We start from the raw sequence: 15550 nt of genomic DNA, 5'->3' as shown, positions 1-15550 counted from the left end.
GAAGTTTCAATGTTGTAGGTTGAAGCACTTTGATTTTAGAGCCAATTTTCAAAACCTTAACAAAATGTTAAGGTTTTAGCACGACAGGGAACGCGGACACGATGACGGACAAGGCACGACATGACACGACGAGCTGGCTATGACAATACCTCGGGTTTTCTCCGAAAACAGCCGAGCAAAAAATGATTTTTGTGTATGATCAAATTAATATTTCTATATTATTTAATGTTTAATATTTCTTTACGTGCATGCAGGTGTACAAATGGGGATTATAAAGACAATGACTTTCATTAGGGAAGAAAGGAGCAACATCAACTTGACATTTCACTTTGACATTCAAAATAAATCAAATGCTCATAATGGGAACTTTTAGCTAAAAAATTAACGTGAGCTTGGCTCTGGGAATACAAGGCCTAATGCATGTGCATAACTCTTTCAGTGCTGGAACCGTATTTTAAGGCCTTTGCTAACAGTTTGGATCCAGATGAGACGCCACAGAACGTGGTGTCTCATCAGGATCCAAACTGTTTGCTATTCTGATAGTATTCTTTGAAAAAAATCGAAGAAAATGCTAATTTTAGAAATTCTGCAGACGACATTTTAGCAGACGACAAATTTCCCAGCATGCAAAGGGTTAAAGTATCCTCTATCAGATAAGCCTTGGCGGGCTGCATGCACTCATCTGGGACAAAGCTTTACGCACATGCAGCAAGCCCAGTTTTTCCACAGCGTGGGTCATATATATGTTATCCAATGACTTTTTTCAGCTTCATGGTTAGTTTCTTACTCATGTTGGTTCAAATTAAAAGACTGATTTGCAAGTTGTTGTTGTTTGTAGGAAAATTATATGAGCAAAAATTATAAAATTTATTTTAACCATTTCTTTCTTTAATTCAGGCGTATATGCATTATTAGGTAAGGTATTGCTTTGCGCAGTTTTGACCGAATAAAAACATCAATTGTGCAGCTGAGCCAATAAGAAAAATATGAAGAAAAGTCAAACACATAGGCACAAGACAAGATAGGAAACCAGTGGGAGGATACGAACAGACTGTCACTATATTAAGTGCTGACTAAGCAAAATTATTGACAAAGTGCACATAGAAAGACTCTAGGCTTGGTAGTCAACAAGAATTTAGATATGGCAAAAATATAACTCACATAAGCTAACGCTTAAGATTGCAGAACAAAACAACTTGCAGGATATTAATGAAGGAAGTGCATGGAAATGTCAGTTCTTAAAGCAGAAAACAGAAATATGGCTGACAATGATGGGAACTTCAAGCAAAGAAACATTAATATATCCCCTTTGATCTCTGTACACCAATGCAATATAGAAATACTTTGAATGAAACAGGGGAAAGCACTGCATTCCAGTATATTACCAAGAAAATATGAACATCTGATTATTAAAGTTCGATCAATAAAAATATAGATACAAAAGTTGAAATAACGCATGTTACTTGTCAAATTTACTTAAAAGGGGTGTAGAATGCTTATTGATTGATAATAGAAGAATGAACTCAGTTATACCTTTGATTTTAATATCTCTTCACTGAGTGTTTGACAACTTGATGATAAGCATGTATCTATCCCAGAGTCCTTCACCGTGTCGCGTGATTGGACGGTGTGAACTCGTGTACATCCCTGTGAACCCGTGTACACGACTCCAGAATACGGGTAAAAGTCTATTGAATCTTTTTTAGCCCCGCTTGTTTGCGGTTTCTTTTGAGCATTTTGTTTGTCACTTGCAATACTTTCCAATTCACCTGTGTGGAAAAACATGAAATTTGAACAGAAACATGTTATGAAACTGAATGTGGGAGTAAAAGGAAAAGGAAGTCTTAAAGGTTGTCTTGAATTACAGGTGTCAATGTTTGTATAATTTTCACTGTTTTTGTCGATTTTCAATACATGTTTTCCTAAAGTTTAAGTATTTCAGTTTTCTAATGAGAAAATTTCAAACAACATAGATTGGGGTAAGAGATGTTGACATAAATGGTGGCAAGTAGTGTTGGCATAGATGGTGACAAGTGGTGTTGGCATAGTTTGTTGAAAGTAGTGTTGACATAGACTATGACAAAAAGTGTTGACATAGATGGTGGCAAATGGTTTTAAAATAGATGGTGGCAGTAGAGTTGACATAGATGGTGGCAAGTGGTTTAAAAATAGATGGTGGCAAGTGATGTTTCCATAGATTGTAGCAAGTGGTGTTGACAAAGATGGTGGCAGTAGAATTGGCACAGAAAGTGGCAAGTGATTTTGCCATAGATGGTGGCAAGTGGTGTTTCCATAGATGGTGGCAAGTGATGTTGACAAAGATGGGGGCAAGTTATGTTGAAATAGATGGTGGCAAGAAATGCTGGCATAGATGGTGGCAAGTCGTGTTGACATATGGTGGCAAGTGGTGTTGACATAGATGGTGACAAGTGGTATTGGCATTGATAGTGGCAAGAAGTATTGACATAGATAGTGAAAGGTGGTGTTGACATAGATGGTGAAAAGTGTTGTTGACATAGATGGAAGCAAGTGGTGTTGACATAGATAGTGGCAAGTGATGTTGAAATTGATAGTGTCAATGAGTGTGGGCATAGATTGGGCATGAAGTGTTGACATAGATGGTGACAACTAGTGTTGACATAGATGGTAGTAAGTGGTGTTGACAGAGATATTGGAAAGCAGTGTTGGCATAGATGTTGGTAAGTGGATATGACATAGACAGCTGCAAAAGGTGTTGACATAGATTGTGGATAGTGGTGTTGACATAAATTGTGGCAAAAGGTGTTGACCTAGATAGTGGTAAGTAGTGTTGACATAGGTAGTGGCAAGTGGTGTTGACATAGATACTGAAATGTGGTTTTGACATACAGTCAAACCTGAAAACAGCGGTCAGTCAAGGGGAAGGACCAAAAATGGCCGTCGTCCACAGGTGCCCGTTGTTTCTGAATCACAATTTTAAGATGGTTGGTCAGTTGGTAGTATTGCAACGTCGTTACCCCACCCAGTCGTTTGCATACAGTGTGAAACAACTGCTCATTGCCGATAACTAAGCATAATAACATAATTAACTTACATTTAATAATACAGAATAATATCTTATAAATTGATTTAATTTCATATTGTTAAACTAAAGCAATGATTTTATCAATGCTAGTATAATTGTTTACTCATGCATCTCGTTCATTCGTAAGTAAAGCTTGTCACGTGCCATTGACGTCACGACCGAACAAGTCTAAAAAGCAGATTCGCTGTCATAAACTGATGGTATGTTCATTCAGTAAATCTGACAGTTCGTATTAAATTCATTTGAATGTATTTTTAAATAAAGATTGTCGCGTGTCATTGACGTCATGTCCGAACAATTATAAAAGCGGATTTGCTGTAATAAACCGACAGTATGGTATAACCGTATCGTTCCAATTCAAAGAAAAACAAGCCAAAATCTTGTTAAAAATATTTAGTTTGTTATAAAAGTTGCAATTCAGTGTACATTTTTCCTGAATAGACGATCACTAATCCTTTTATCGCCTTCTTATAACAACACTCGCCAGCTAAGTGCTGTTTTTAACACCTTATCAGCTATAAAGATTTATTGACTTCGTCACGTGCTCATGCTTTGTTGTTATAAAATGCAGCCGATAATTGCTACTTATACATATTTTAATTGTTACGTGCACCTGTTTCTTTTTTGTTCTTAATTTTCGCAACTCGAAACGACTGACACGTGATCGTTGTTTGCAGTTCAAACATGACTTTCGGTCATAGAACTATCACAGGCAAAAACCACTAAAGATGATTTATTACCCCATTATTTGTTTACTCGCAGCGGGCCGCTTTTATAATATAAAAGGCAATTACGGTTATCAGACGCTTCACCCGCAAAATAGACGGACAAATGATGTGCTATGTTTTTAATTTTCAGGACTCGAGACGACTGATGCGTGACCGTTGTATTCAGTTAAAACATGAATTTCAAAGTGGAATACATTTCAACACCGTTATTTCGAAGTCGTCAGGAACGTTAAAAAAACTTCGGATTAACGATAATTCGAAATAAACATTTGCAGACGACTTCTTTGATTCTGTAAAAAATAAAATGTTGTGGAATTCACATGCTTTGGCCACACTGTACTTTTAATAATTGTTTTACTTAAAACGCAAACTAGTCAGATAGCAATAGATTTCTACTTGTAACAAACGGAGGAATAAAACGATTCTTTTTTTTCTTTTTCTCTAAAAACAGAACATATAAAATATCATGAGTACCACATCATACAAGTAAATACATATGAATACATTTTTGGAAATGAATTAACTTTTTTTTTTTAAATAAGACGTGATGTCTCTCTGAACACCGGCCTTAGCAGCACTAAACTGGACGCGTGTAACATATTTCTCCAATTTGTCAATGACATTGAAGAACTCACCTCTGCCCGTGTTTCGCCCGCAGAACAACCTAACGTCGTTGAGGCATATGGTCACACGTTGATTAGATATCATGTTCATTCTTGTGTTGTCGGCCTCGTTGTCAGCTTTTGACCACATTATAAAATTAACATGCTAGGAGCAGACGACATAGGTGTTATTATCGGTTTTTGACGCGCAACGCGCAGACGACACAGGCGTGAAATTACGCTCAGTGTTTTGCAGTTTTGACTTCGGATTAAAAATTGATAATAAGGTGCGAATTATAGTGTTGGGACCGACAGAATCTATTCGAATTAACGATTTCTTTGGTTTAACGAAGTTCGGATTAACAATGAAAATTTACTTTGAACAAAGAAGAACCACAATCGGGACCCGAAAAATACTTCGAAATAACGGTGACTTCGGATTATCGGTGTTCGAAATAACGGTGTTGAAGTGTATAGTGGCCGTTGGCCGTTATGGACAGGTGACCGTTATTCTCCAGTTTAATATAGAGTGATTTTCGACAGGAGGAATCCAGTCACTGACCGTTGCCTGCAGGTGACCGTTATTCTTAGGTGGCCATTAGGTCAGTTTTTACTGCATATAACAATAAGTGATGTTTACATATATAGTGTGGATTGGTTTTTAAATAGAGGTGGCAATTATTGTTAACAGATGGTGTAAAGTGGTCTTAACATAGACTGTGGCAAGAGATTTTAACACAAATGAAGGCAAGTGGTGTTGACATAGATGGTGGAAAGTAGGGTTGACATAGATGGTGGCAAGTGATGTTGACATTGAAAGTGTCAAGTTGTGTTAACATTGATGGTGGCAAGTATTTTTAAGATAGATCAGGTGGCAAGTGATGTTTACCTACATAGTGACAAGTGATTTTGACATAGATGGTGGCAAGAAGTGTTGACATAGATGGTGGCAAGTGGTGTTAACATAGAAGGGGGCAAGTGATGTTTAACTACATAGAGACAAGTGGTGTTGACATATATAGTGGCAACTGGTGTTGACATAGATGGTGGCAAGTGGTTTTAACATAGATGGTGGCAAGTGGTGTTAACATAGATGGTGGCAAGTGGTGTTGGCATAGATTGTGGCAAGAAGTGTTGGCATACATGGTGGCACATTTTGTTGACATAGATGGTGGCAAATGGTGTTGACATAGAAAGTGGCAAGTGGTGTTGACATAGATGGTGCAAGTATTTTTAATATAGATGGTGACAAGTGGTGTTGACAAAGATGGTTATAAGTATGTTAGCAAAGATGGTGGAAAGTAGTGTTGACATAGATTGTGGCAAGTGCTGTTGACGTAGATGGTGGCAAGCGGTGTTGAAATAGATGGTGTTAAGTGGTGTTGACATATATAGTGGCAACTGGTGTTGACATAGATGGAGGAAAGTGTTGTTGACATAGATGGTGGCAAGTGGTGTTGACATAGATGGTAACAAGTGCTGTTGACATACATAGTGGCAAGTGGTGTTGACATAGATGGTGGCAAGTGGTGTTGACATAGATGGTAACAAGTGCTGTTGACATAGATAATGGCAAGTGGTGTTGACATAGATGGTGGCATGTCGTGTTGACATAGAAAGTGGCAAGTGCCGTTGACATAGATAGTGGCAAGTAGCTTTAACATATATGGTGGCATGTGGGATTGACATATATATGCAAATGGTGTTTATGTAGTTTGTGGCAAATGGTGCTGATGTAGATAGTGGCAAGTGATGTTGACATAGATGGTGGCATGTCGTGTTGACATAGAAAGTGGCAAGTGCTGTTGACATAGATAGTGGCAAGTAGCTTTAACATATATGGTGGCATGTGGGATTGACATATATACGCAAATGGTGTTTATGTAGTTTGTGGCAAATGGTGCTGATGTAGATAGTGGCAAGTGATGTTGACATAAATAATGGTAATTGGTATTGACATAGATGGTGGAAAGTACTTTTAACATAGATAGTGGCAAGTGTTGTTGACATAGATGGTTGCATGTGGTGTTGACATAGATGTTGGCAAGTGACCTTGACATAGATAATGACATAAATAGATTGACCAAGAGATGTTAGGGCCCTGTAATTTACAATACAATCAAATAAGGCTTCCTTTTGTAAATGACAAAAACATATATAACTTGGACAGCATTCAGCTGATGACATGATTTATTTACCAAGAGAACCTAGAGGTTTAATAACATCACTTTGGCAATTAGGAATGATTTGAACAATGTGTTGTCTTTTCAAAATTACTTAAATTTTTCAATATAAGTTTTATTTAACACAAAATATATAATCATTTGAAAACATGATTTGAGTTTTCTAATTACATAATTCTGAAAAATGCATGAAATGTTTTACTGCAGAAACACTGGTGTCCAAGTTAATCTTATTGTCCCTATATTAGTCAGAATTTCTGAGTGTCAACAGCTGTTCATGCTGTATATTAATTTTACTGAATTTTGTTTTGCATATAAACATACAAAAATACAAAGCTAATATTTGAAATGTATCTCATGTCAAGCTCAAAGACATGAGAAATTTTTTGCATAGATTTTTAAATACTATGTCAGCACAAATTAATGCGAAAAACTGACTAATATTCTCTCTGAAAACAAAAACAAAACAAACAAGTTAACACACAACATAAAAAACACTCGCTTGTTATTCTGATACATTTTGGGAGTGAAAAACTCACCGATAAGAACTTTTTGATTTTTGCTTCGAGAATTTCCTTCTGTTTCCAACGCTCATCCACAATAGGGGGATTATAAAGATACTCACCCCCTGTGTCAAGGTATCAAAAATATAGAGAGGACACTGACAAAGATTCTTGTGCAAGTGGATATTGATACATTTTCTTTCGTTTGTAGATGTTTTATCAGTAAAGAAACTGTAAGTTCTGATACAAAAGAACTTAAAATAAGAGATTTATATATAATGTTATTAGTTTTTCATTTTGCATTTTTGCATAATTATGCCTTTTTTCGTGTTATTATCTGTTGTTGTTTTTTACTATTACATGTTTATTAGTGTTATAAACTAATCTGCATAAAAACGACTTTCCACTATTTTCTTATAGCAAGTAGTGGCAAAAATAGTGACTTGGTTCCAATAACATGGCCAAAAACAAGTACAGTACACGTAGAAAGGTTGCCCACACTTTTTTTGTCTTCCAAATTTAACCCTTTTCCAATGAGATACGTATTTTGACGCTTTTGTAGTCATTAAGAAAATTAAATTTTTAGTAAAGACCTTTCTTACTAGATTCAAATTTTAAAGGCTTACATTTCAAACCATTGGATATTGATGAGCAGCAAATAGCATAAAACCTTAACAAACTGCTATGTACTTGCAGGCTGTTCTGGTTTTATGCTGTTTGCTGTTTTCAAAAAATTGTGTGTCTAAATAATGTCTGGCATCAGATCTGACTGTCAACAAAATGTATTGTGTCTGATTGATTAACCCTTTTAAAAGAAGCAAAGTGAAAATGGCTGTGTGCACACAGCATAAAACCAGAACAGCCTGTGAGTAACTCGCAGTCTGTTCAGGTTTTATTCTGTTTGCTGCACATCAGTATCAAAGGGTTTGAAATGAAGCATTTAAAACTTAAATCTAGAAAGAAAGGTCTTTAATTAAATATAACTTTCTATGGCACTACAAATGTGTCAAAATACGTTTCTAAGAGGTAAACGATTAATAAAACTTCCTGGCAAACTACATGACTTTCACTGTTAACTCTGTTAAATCTATTTGTGAATCAAACAGCAGTTAAATGATACCATCTTAAAAGATGATAAATATTCTAAAACAAATTGAAATGTCAAGATGTTCTAAAATTTCATTAATACAGAATTGGGAGAGAACATATTGGTTTACAAAATCATTCCAGCAACGCTATATTTGGAACTGTTGAAAACAAACTGACATATAAGTTATTATTTCAATCTTAACCTGACTCACTTGTCTTAAGTTTTTTTCAAATAATTTGAAGTGAAAATAATATGTGTCAATGACAGGGTATTATAATATATCATTATTAAAACTAAATAAGATGGAGGTGAGAGGATGTAAAATGTATAATTGAGTAAAATTCTTTAGAACAAAGTCAAAACTTTAATTTTGGATGTTTATAACAGAGAACACTTACAGGTACCAGAGTGTTCAGAGTTTGGCAATATGACAATGTTTTAACCCTTTAAGCGCTGTAACCGAATTTTGAAGGCCTTGGCAAACAGTTTGGATCCAGATGAGACGCCACAAAACGTGGCGTCTCATCAGGATCCAAACTGTTTGCTATTCTGATAGTATTCTTTGAAAAAAAATCGAAGAAAATGCTAATTTTAGAAATTCAGCAGAAGACATTTTAGCAGACGACAAATTTCCCAGCATGCAAAGGGTTAAAAAGGAGTGTATGCATTATATTCAAACAAGCCTAAAAACACTCCTAACTAAAAAACATGTTTAACCCTTTGCATGCTGGGAAATTTGTCGTCTGCTAAAATGTCGTCTGCTCAATTTCTAAAATTAGCATTTTCTTCGATTTTTTTCAAAGAATACTATCAGAATAGCAAACAGTTTGGATCCTGATGAGACGCCACGTTCTGTGGCGTCTCATCTGGATCCAAACTGTTTGCAAAGGCCTTCAAAATTCGGTTCCCGCACTGAAAGGGTTAAAATACATTTTCCTATATTGATAATCAAAATGGAAATGGTAAAAATTATAAAGCCATTGTGACGCTTTTCATCAATGATTTAGCAAAAACATTTATAACTGATAAAAACCAGCGCTGTTTAACAGTAACTCGTCAGTTTTTCCTTGTAAAATTTCCAGGTTCAATTTCCAATTAAGTTTTTAATTTTTCCAGTTTTCCTTTTTCTTATAATAATTTTCAATACAAGAACATCAACATATTAAAATTTTGTTTTTTAAGAAATTTGATTACATTTGTCAAAAATACAAAAAATCTGTTTACTAGTCCCTTTAAGCAAAGAGTAAATTTGTTAATGACACAACCTGACACCTACCTTTTTCACTAACACTCTCGCTCTCTATATCTTGTTCCTCACAACTTGAACACTCCGGTGTAGACCGGATTTCGTCATCAGATGACGACACTGAGTGTTGCCGCTGTTTTCGGCCGCGTTTGTGTTTATGAGGTTTAGGGGGTGGCGGTCGAACACAGTCTGAGGGGTCAGAGCTAAGTGAATCATTCCTTAACATAGTTTCAATTTTCCGTCTATTGCTACGCGACGATTTCGTTACAGCAGAATTGGGGTCTAAATGCTGTTTGCTTAGATCTGTGTCTTGCGGGTCCTCATTGGCACTGACTTGAGTGTCACTGGCCTGCTCTATGTGAATGAAATGCCGGTGTTGGGGAGGTCGATCTGACCCAGGGGGTCGAGGGGGCGACCGTCGGTTTTCCCGTCTTGAGCCAGAACGTGAGACATTATCAGTACTGGATCGATGGGAGCTTGTTTTATCGCCCATTCTGTCTCGGTCACGTTCCCTATCCTGCATATGGCCTTTGCTTCCGCTGGTTTTATGGTCGTCCCGTTTTTTGTCTGCATAGTCATGTGACCTGTCGTGAGGTCGGTTGCTAAGGTTACTAAAGTTATCAGGGCCTGATTGTCGGTACCGGTCCTGCGGCTCTTTCCGACGCTCTCTGTCGTCGCCGACGGATTTCTCGTCCAGCGAGTGCCTTGGACTTGAAACGTCCTTCATTGACCTTAAAATACAACAGGGTATTCATTGACCTTAAAATACAACAGGGTATTCATTGACCTTAAAATACAACAGGGTAGTAACTGCATCTATATTACAACCTGAAATACTGGTAGACTGGCTAATCTAATATGTGCTTTAAAAGACAGTCCTTGTCACTAGGCGCTTATTAAAATTGGCAGTTTGCCCGAAAAAAACCTGAATTCTAATATGAAGATTAAAGAACAAAAATAAGGCTTGGCTTGATAAAACTTATTAGTGAGCTGTCAAGTATCAACATTTAACTGCAAGGCATGCAGATATGTGCTTCTTTACATCAATGATTCAGTGTTATGCTACGATGGCGAGTTAAAAAAAAACTGGGCATGACCGATGGAATTGGGCCATGATCTGTGAAAAAGGGGTTTAATGCATGTGCAAAAAGTGTCATCCCAGATTAGCCTGTGCAGTGTGTCTAAACTGGATTTGTGCTTTCTTGAAACAAAAAATATCATAAAGAGGAAAATGTCATCTCTGATAAGCCTGTGCAGACTGCACAGGCTAATCTGGGACGACACTTTACGCACTTGCATTAAACCTCTTTTTTCACAGAGCAAGGTCCAATTGTTAACATACAGAAATGTCTCAACATCTGCTCTGTAAATTATAAGAAGTGTTCGAGTTCTTGAAATACTTCATTATCAGATAATTTATAAAACATAAGATGGTCACATATGAAAAAGGTTCATCTGCTGAACACTTATAAACCACTTAAAACTTGATTTAAATAATGAAAATTTCAGTACAGAACTTGTTCATGATACACAAAATAGATAAAATGTCTTATGTTTAATATAACAACCAGTGAGGGTAATATTATGATACCAAAAGAATCATTAACAAGAAAAAGAAATACAAGAATTAGAAAACAGAGATATAGAATTATTTTTTTTTGTAATCCATTATTTATCAATAAATATTTTAAATAAATATACAGATTTAAACTTCAATTCATGGCATATTTGACAATCTTTGTATAAAGAACAGAATGGTGTAGTATAGGAACTGATGGTAGAGAACAAATATTAAGTACCGGGCTTTAATGAGGGCTTACACAAAACATTATCTTAGAAATCAAAACTTATTAAATGACTCCTTATTAGACACATTATTTAAGTCTTGTTTTGATGAACTCTCAATAAAACATATGTTATTATAATTACATAAAATTGTCTGTGGGACCCTTTACAAAAGCGTGGGAAATTGGTTGAATTTGGTAAAGAATAAAATGTCAAGCACAGATGCAATATTCAATTAGAATTTAAGTTAGCAATTTTGTTTGAGTTTAAATCCAACATAAATTGTGTAATCTAGGATTTTTTTGTTGTATGTGATTTTTTAAACAATATTATCATTTTATTATTGTTTATAATTAATTTCAGTATGATAAAAATTATGTGTGAAAAGTGTGACTATACATTTTTAATACAGATCTTCATTTGGGAGCAATAGCATTGATATGCCACGTTAAAAAAAAATAAAAATAAACAGACTTACCATGAAGCTGAAATGATGATCACCAAGAAGAATCAATTTAGATAAGCAATACAATTCTCATTTTAAGGCCTACTGATTAAATAAATAGTGAATATTGCATTGCATTTAAAAAAAGTTCTAACAGCATTGGTATATAAAGACAATGCCATGTTTGCTAGTAATTTACGGAACTCTATTGGCTTTAATAACAGGCCTACACAATCAAATCTCCATCTACTGTGTTAAATCAAGTTTTGCAATCTGACATCACATTCCTATCGTTCTGTCAACTTGGGTTTGTACTCAAAATAGCACAGAAATGGTATTGCTTAAGAAGCGTTTGTGAATTTTAATGAAGGCAAGTTAAAGCCCCATTAACACTCGAAATCAACAAATATTAAGCAAAATAGTCTAAAAAACAAGAAACCGTCGGAGACGGGTGATGCTCCCCAAAGGTTTTTTTGTCACAATATTGCACTATAATATTCAGAAAAAAGGAAAGAATTTTTTTAAATAAAATTTCAAAGGGCCATAACTCTGTGAAAAATCATCCGACCAGAACCCGCTGATAATATGCACATCTCCTCTTGGTAGTGAAGCTTCCCATAAAGTTTCATTGAATTCTGGTCATTAGTTGCTGAGAAATAGCCCGGACAAAAATTGTGCACGGACGGACGCACGCACTGACAGACGAAGCGGCGACTATAATGCTCCCCCAAAATTTTTTTGGGGGAACACAATAAAGTTAACACATTAAAATTCAGTGTTCCTTTCAGCAACAGCCAAAATTTCAACGCTAGATGAGGTCTCAGGTAACAATAGATTTAACGAGATACAAAATGTTTGTTTTTATTTTTTTGTAACAATATATTCCATGTGAATTTCCTGCAACGATATCCTAACATTTACAAATCGTAAAAGGCGTTTGAATTAGGATATTGCTACAAGAAACACTGATTTTTTATGGATTAGGCCAATATTTTTCAATAGCATGATTTTTTGACCCGCTAACGCCTATTTTTAACGAAACCCAAAAAAAATTGAATCAAGAGAGTCATAGGTCATAACTGAATTCACTATCATGATAATTGTTCTCAGCTAGAGAATCATAGGTCATAATTGAATTCACTATCATGATAATTGTTCTCACAGCTAGAGAATTATAGGTCATAACTAAATTTACTATCATGGATGTACCATGGTACAACCATGGATGATTCATCATTGATGAACATGACTGAATTCTAAATCATGACAACTACCGTGAGTATCACCATGGATGAAATTGACTGTATTCTAAATCATGACAACTATAGTATCACCATGGATGAACATGACTGTATTCTAAATCATGACAACTACAGTATCACCATTGATGAACATGACTGAATTCTAAATCATTACAACTATAGTATCGCCATGGATGAACATGACTGAATTATAAATCATGACAACTACAGTATCATCATTGATAAACATGACTTAATTATAAAACATGACAACTACAGTATCACTATGGATGAACATGACTGAATTCTTAATCATGACAACTATAGTATCACCATGGATGAACATGACTGAATTATAAATCATGACAACTATAGTATCACCAAATTGGATGAACATGACTGAATTCTAAATCATGACAACTACAGTATCATCATTGATTAACATGACTTAATTATAAAACATGACAACTATAGCATCACCATGGGTGAACATGACTGAATTCTAAATCATAACAACTATAGTATCACCAAATTGGATGAACATGACTGAATTCTAAATCATGACAACTACAGTATCATCATTGATTAACATGACTGTATTCTAAATCATGACAGCTACAGTATCACCATGGATAAACATGACTGAATTATAAATCATGACAACTATAGTATAACCATGGATGAACATGACTGAATTCTAAATCATGACAGCTTAAGTACAACCAGGCAGTGTTTTTTTTTCACCCTTTGGATTGGGAAAATTTGCGGTGTTTTGAGTAAAATTGGGAAATTAGTGTTGTTGTTTTTTTGCTAAACAAATGTTTCAAAATTGATAATAAAATTGTTTTCAGTAATATATTTACTAAGGTTGAACTTATATGGATAGGAGATTAACAAAATATTGAGATCTAAAACAATAAAAAAAATGTTTATTGTTGCTATTTTTTGAAAACTTCCATTGGGAAATTTTATCTCCCATTTGGGAGAAATATATACTTTTTTCCATTGTGAATCGGGCCGTTTACCGGACCCGATTTTCAATAGGATGAAAATACTACCATGAGTGAACATTTTAAATCATGGCAACTTTAGTATCAACATGGATGAACATGACTGAATTCTAAATCATGAAAGCTGTAGTATCACCATGGGATACCATGACTGAATTCTAAATCATGACAACTAAAGTATCACCAAGGATGAACATGACTGAATTCTAAATCATGACAACTACAGTATCACCATGGATGAACATGACAGAATTCTTAATCATGACATCTATAGTATCACCATGGATGAACATGACTGAATTCTAAATCATGACAACAACAATATCACCATGGATGAACATGACTGAATTCTAAATCATTACAACTATAGTATCACCATGGATGAACATGACTTAATTCTCAAACATGACAACTATAGTATCACCATGGATGAACATGACTGAATTATTAATCATGACAACTACAGTATCATCATGGATGAACATGACTGAATTCTAAAACATGACAACTATAGTATCATCATTGATGAACATGACTTAATTATAAAACATGACAACTACAGTATCACCATGGGTGAACATGACTGAATTCTAAATAATGATAACTACAGTATCATCATGGATGAACATGACTGAATTATTAATCATGACAACTATGGTATCACCAATTTAGTACATGACTGAATTCTTTGTCATAACAACTCTAGTATTATCAAGGAAAAACATGACTATGTACTTTGTCATGACAACTCTAGTATACCCAAGGAAAAACATGACTAAGTACTTTCCATGACAACTCTAGTATTACCAAGGAAAGACATGACTATGTATTTTGTCATGACAACTCTAGTATTACCAAGGAAATACATAACTGTGTACCTTGTCATGACAACTCAAGTATTACCAAGGAAAGACATGATTTTTTTCCTTTGTTATGACAACTCTATTATTACCAAGGAAAGACAGACTATGTACTTGGTCATGGCAACTTTAGTACTTTAAAAATCAGATGTGCTGCAAAATTTACCATGCATTAACAAAAAACAAGAGGGCCTGAAAGGCCCAAAGTCGCTCACCTGAGATAACAACATATTATTGGGACAAATCTTCTGACCAAGTTTCATGAAGATTGGAAAATAAATGTGGCCCTAGAGTGTTAACAAGGTTTTACTATAGCCATATAAGGAAAAATGTTCCGCCCCCTGGCAGCCATGTTTTTTAACCAACCAGCATCATTTTTTAACTTGTCCAAGATATTATTGGGATGAATCTTCTGACCAAGTTTCATGAAGATCAGACAGTAAATGTGGCCTGTAGAGTGTTAACAAGATTTTACTATAGCCATGTAAGGAAAAATGCCCCGCCCCTTGGAAGCCAAATTTTATACTATGTATACTAAACCTGTTGGGGAAATTTGCAAAAAACATGGACTCGGGCATCGCTTCTACGCCGATGGCTCGCAGCTCTACCTTTCCTTTGAACCCAGCGATGGAGCAGCCCAAGACGAAACACTAAATCGAGTTAAAAAGTGCCTCCACGATATCATCTCATGGATGAATACAAATATGCTCAAATTTAACACCGACAAAACCGAGGTCATAGTATTTTCAAGTCAAAACAACGCCAAGTACGTAGATGGGTTAACTATTAAAAT

General features: G+C 35.3%; 1 protein-coding gene across 1 annotated transcript in view; it reads right to left on the bottom strand.

Annotated features, from left to right (window-relative positions):
* Positions 1 to 15550, bottom strand: part of LOC127857663 (regulating synaptic membrane exocytosis protein 2-like) — a 98662-nt gene that overhangs the window by 52353 nt on the left and 30759 nt on the right. The window contains exons 5-6 of the mRNA XM_052394253.1: positions 9447 to 10147; positions 7117 to 7205 (exon numbers count right to left, since the gene is read on the bottom strand). Coding sequence (XP_052250213.1) covers positions 7117 to 7205; positions 9447 to 10147 — 790 coding nt within the window. The remainder of the gene's footprint in view (positions 1 to 7116; positions 7206 to 9446; positions 10148 to 15550) is intronic.

Source organism: Dreissena polymorpha, chromosome 14 (assembly GCF_020536995.1).
Source record: "Dreissena polymorpha isolate Duluth1 chromosome 14, UMN_Dpol_1.0, whole genome shotgun sequence".
In the NCBI taxonomy this organism is placed as follows: Eukaryota; Metazoa; Mollusca; class Bivalvia; order Myida; family Dreissenidae; genus Dreissena; species Dreissena polymorpha.
This window is presented reverse-complemented; position numbering and strand designations above follow the sequence as displayed.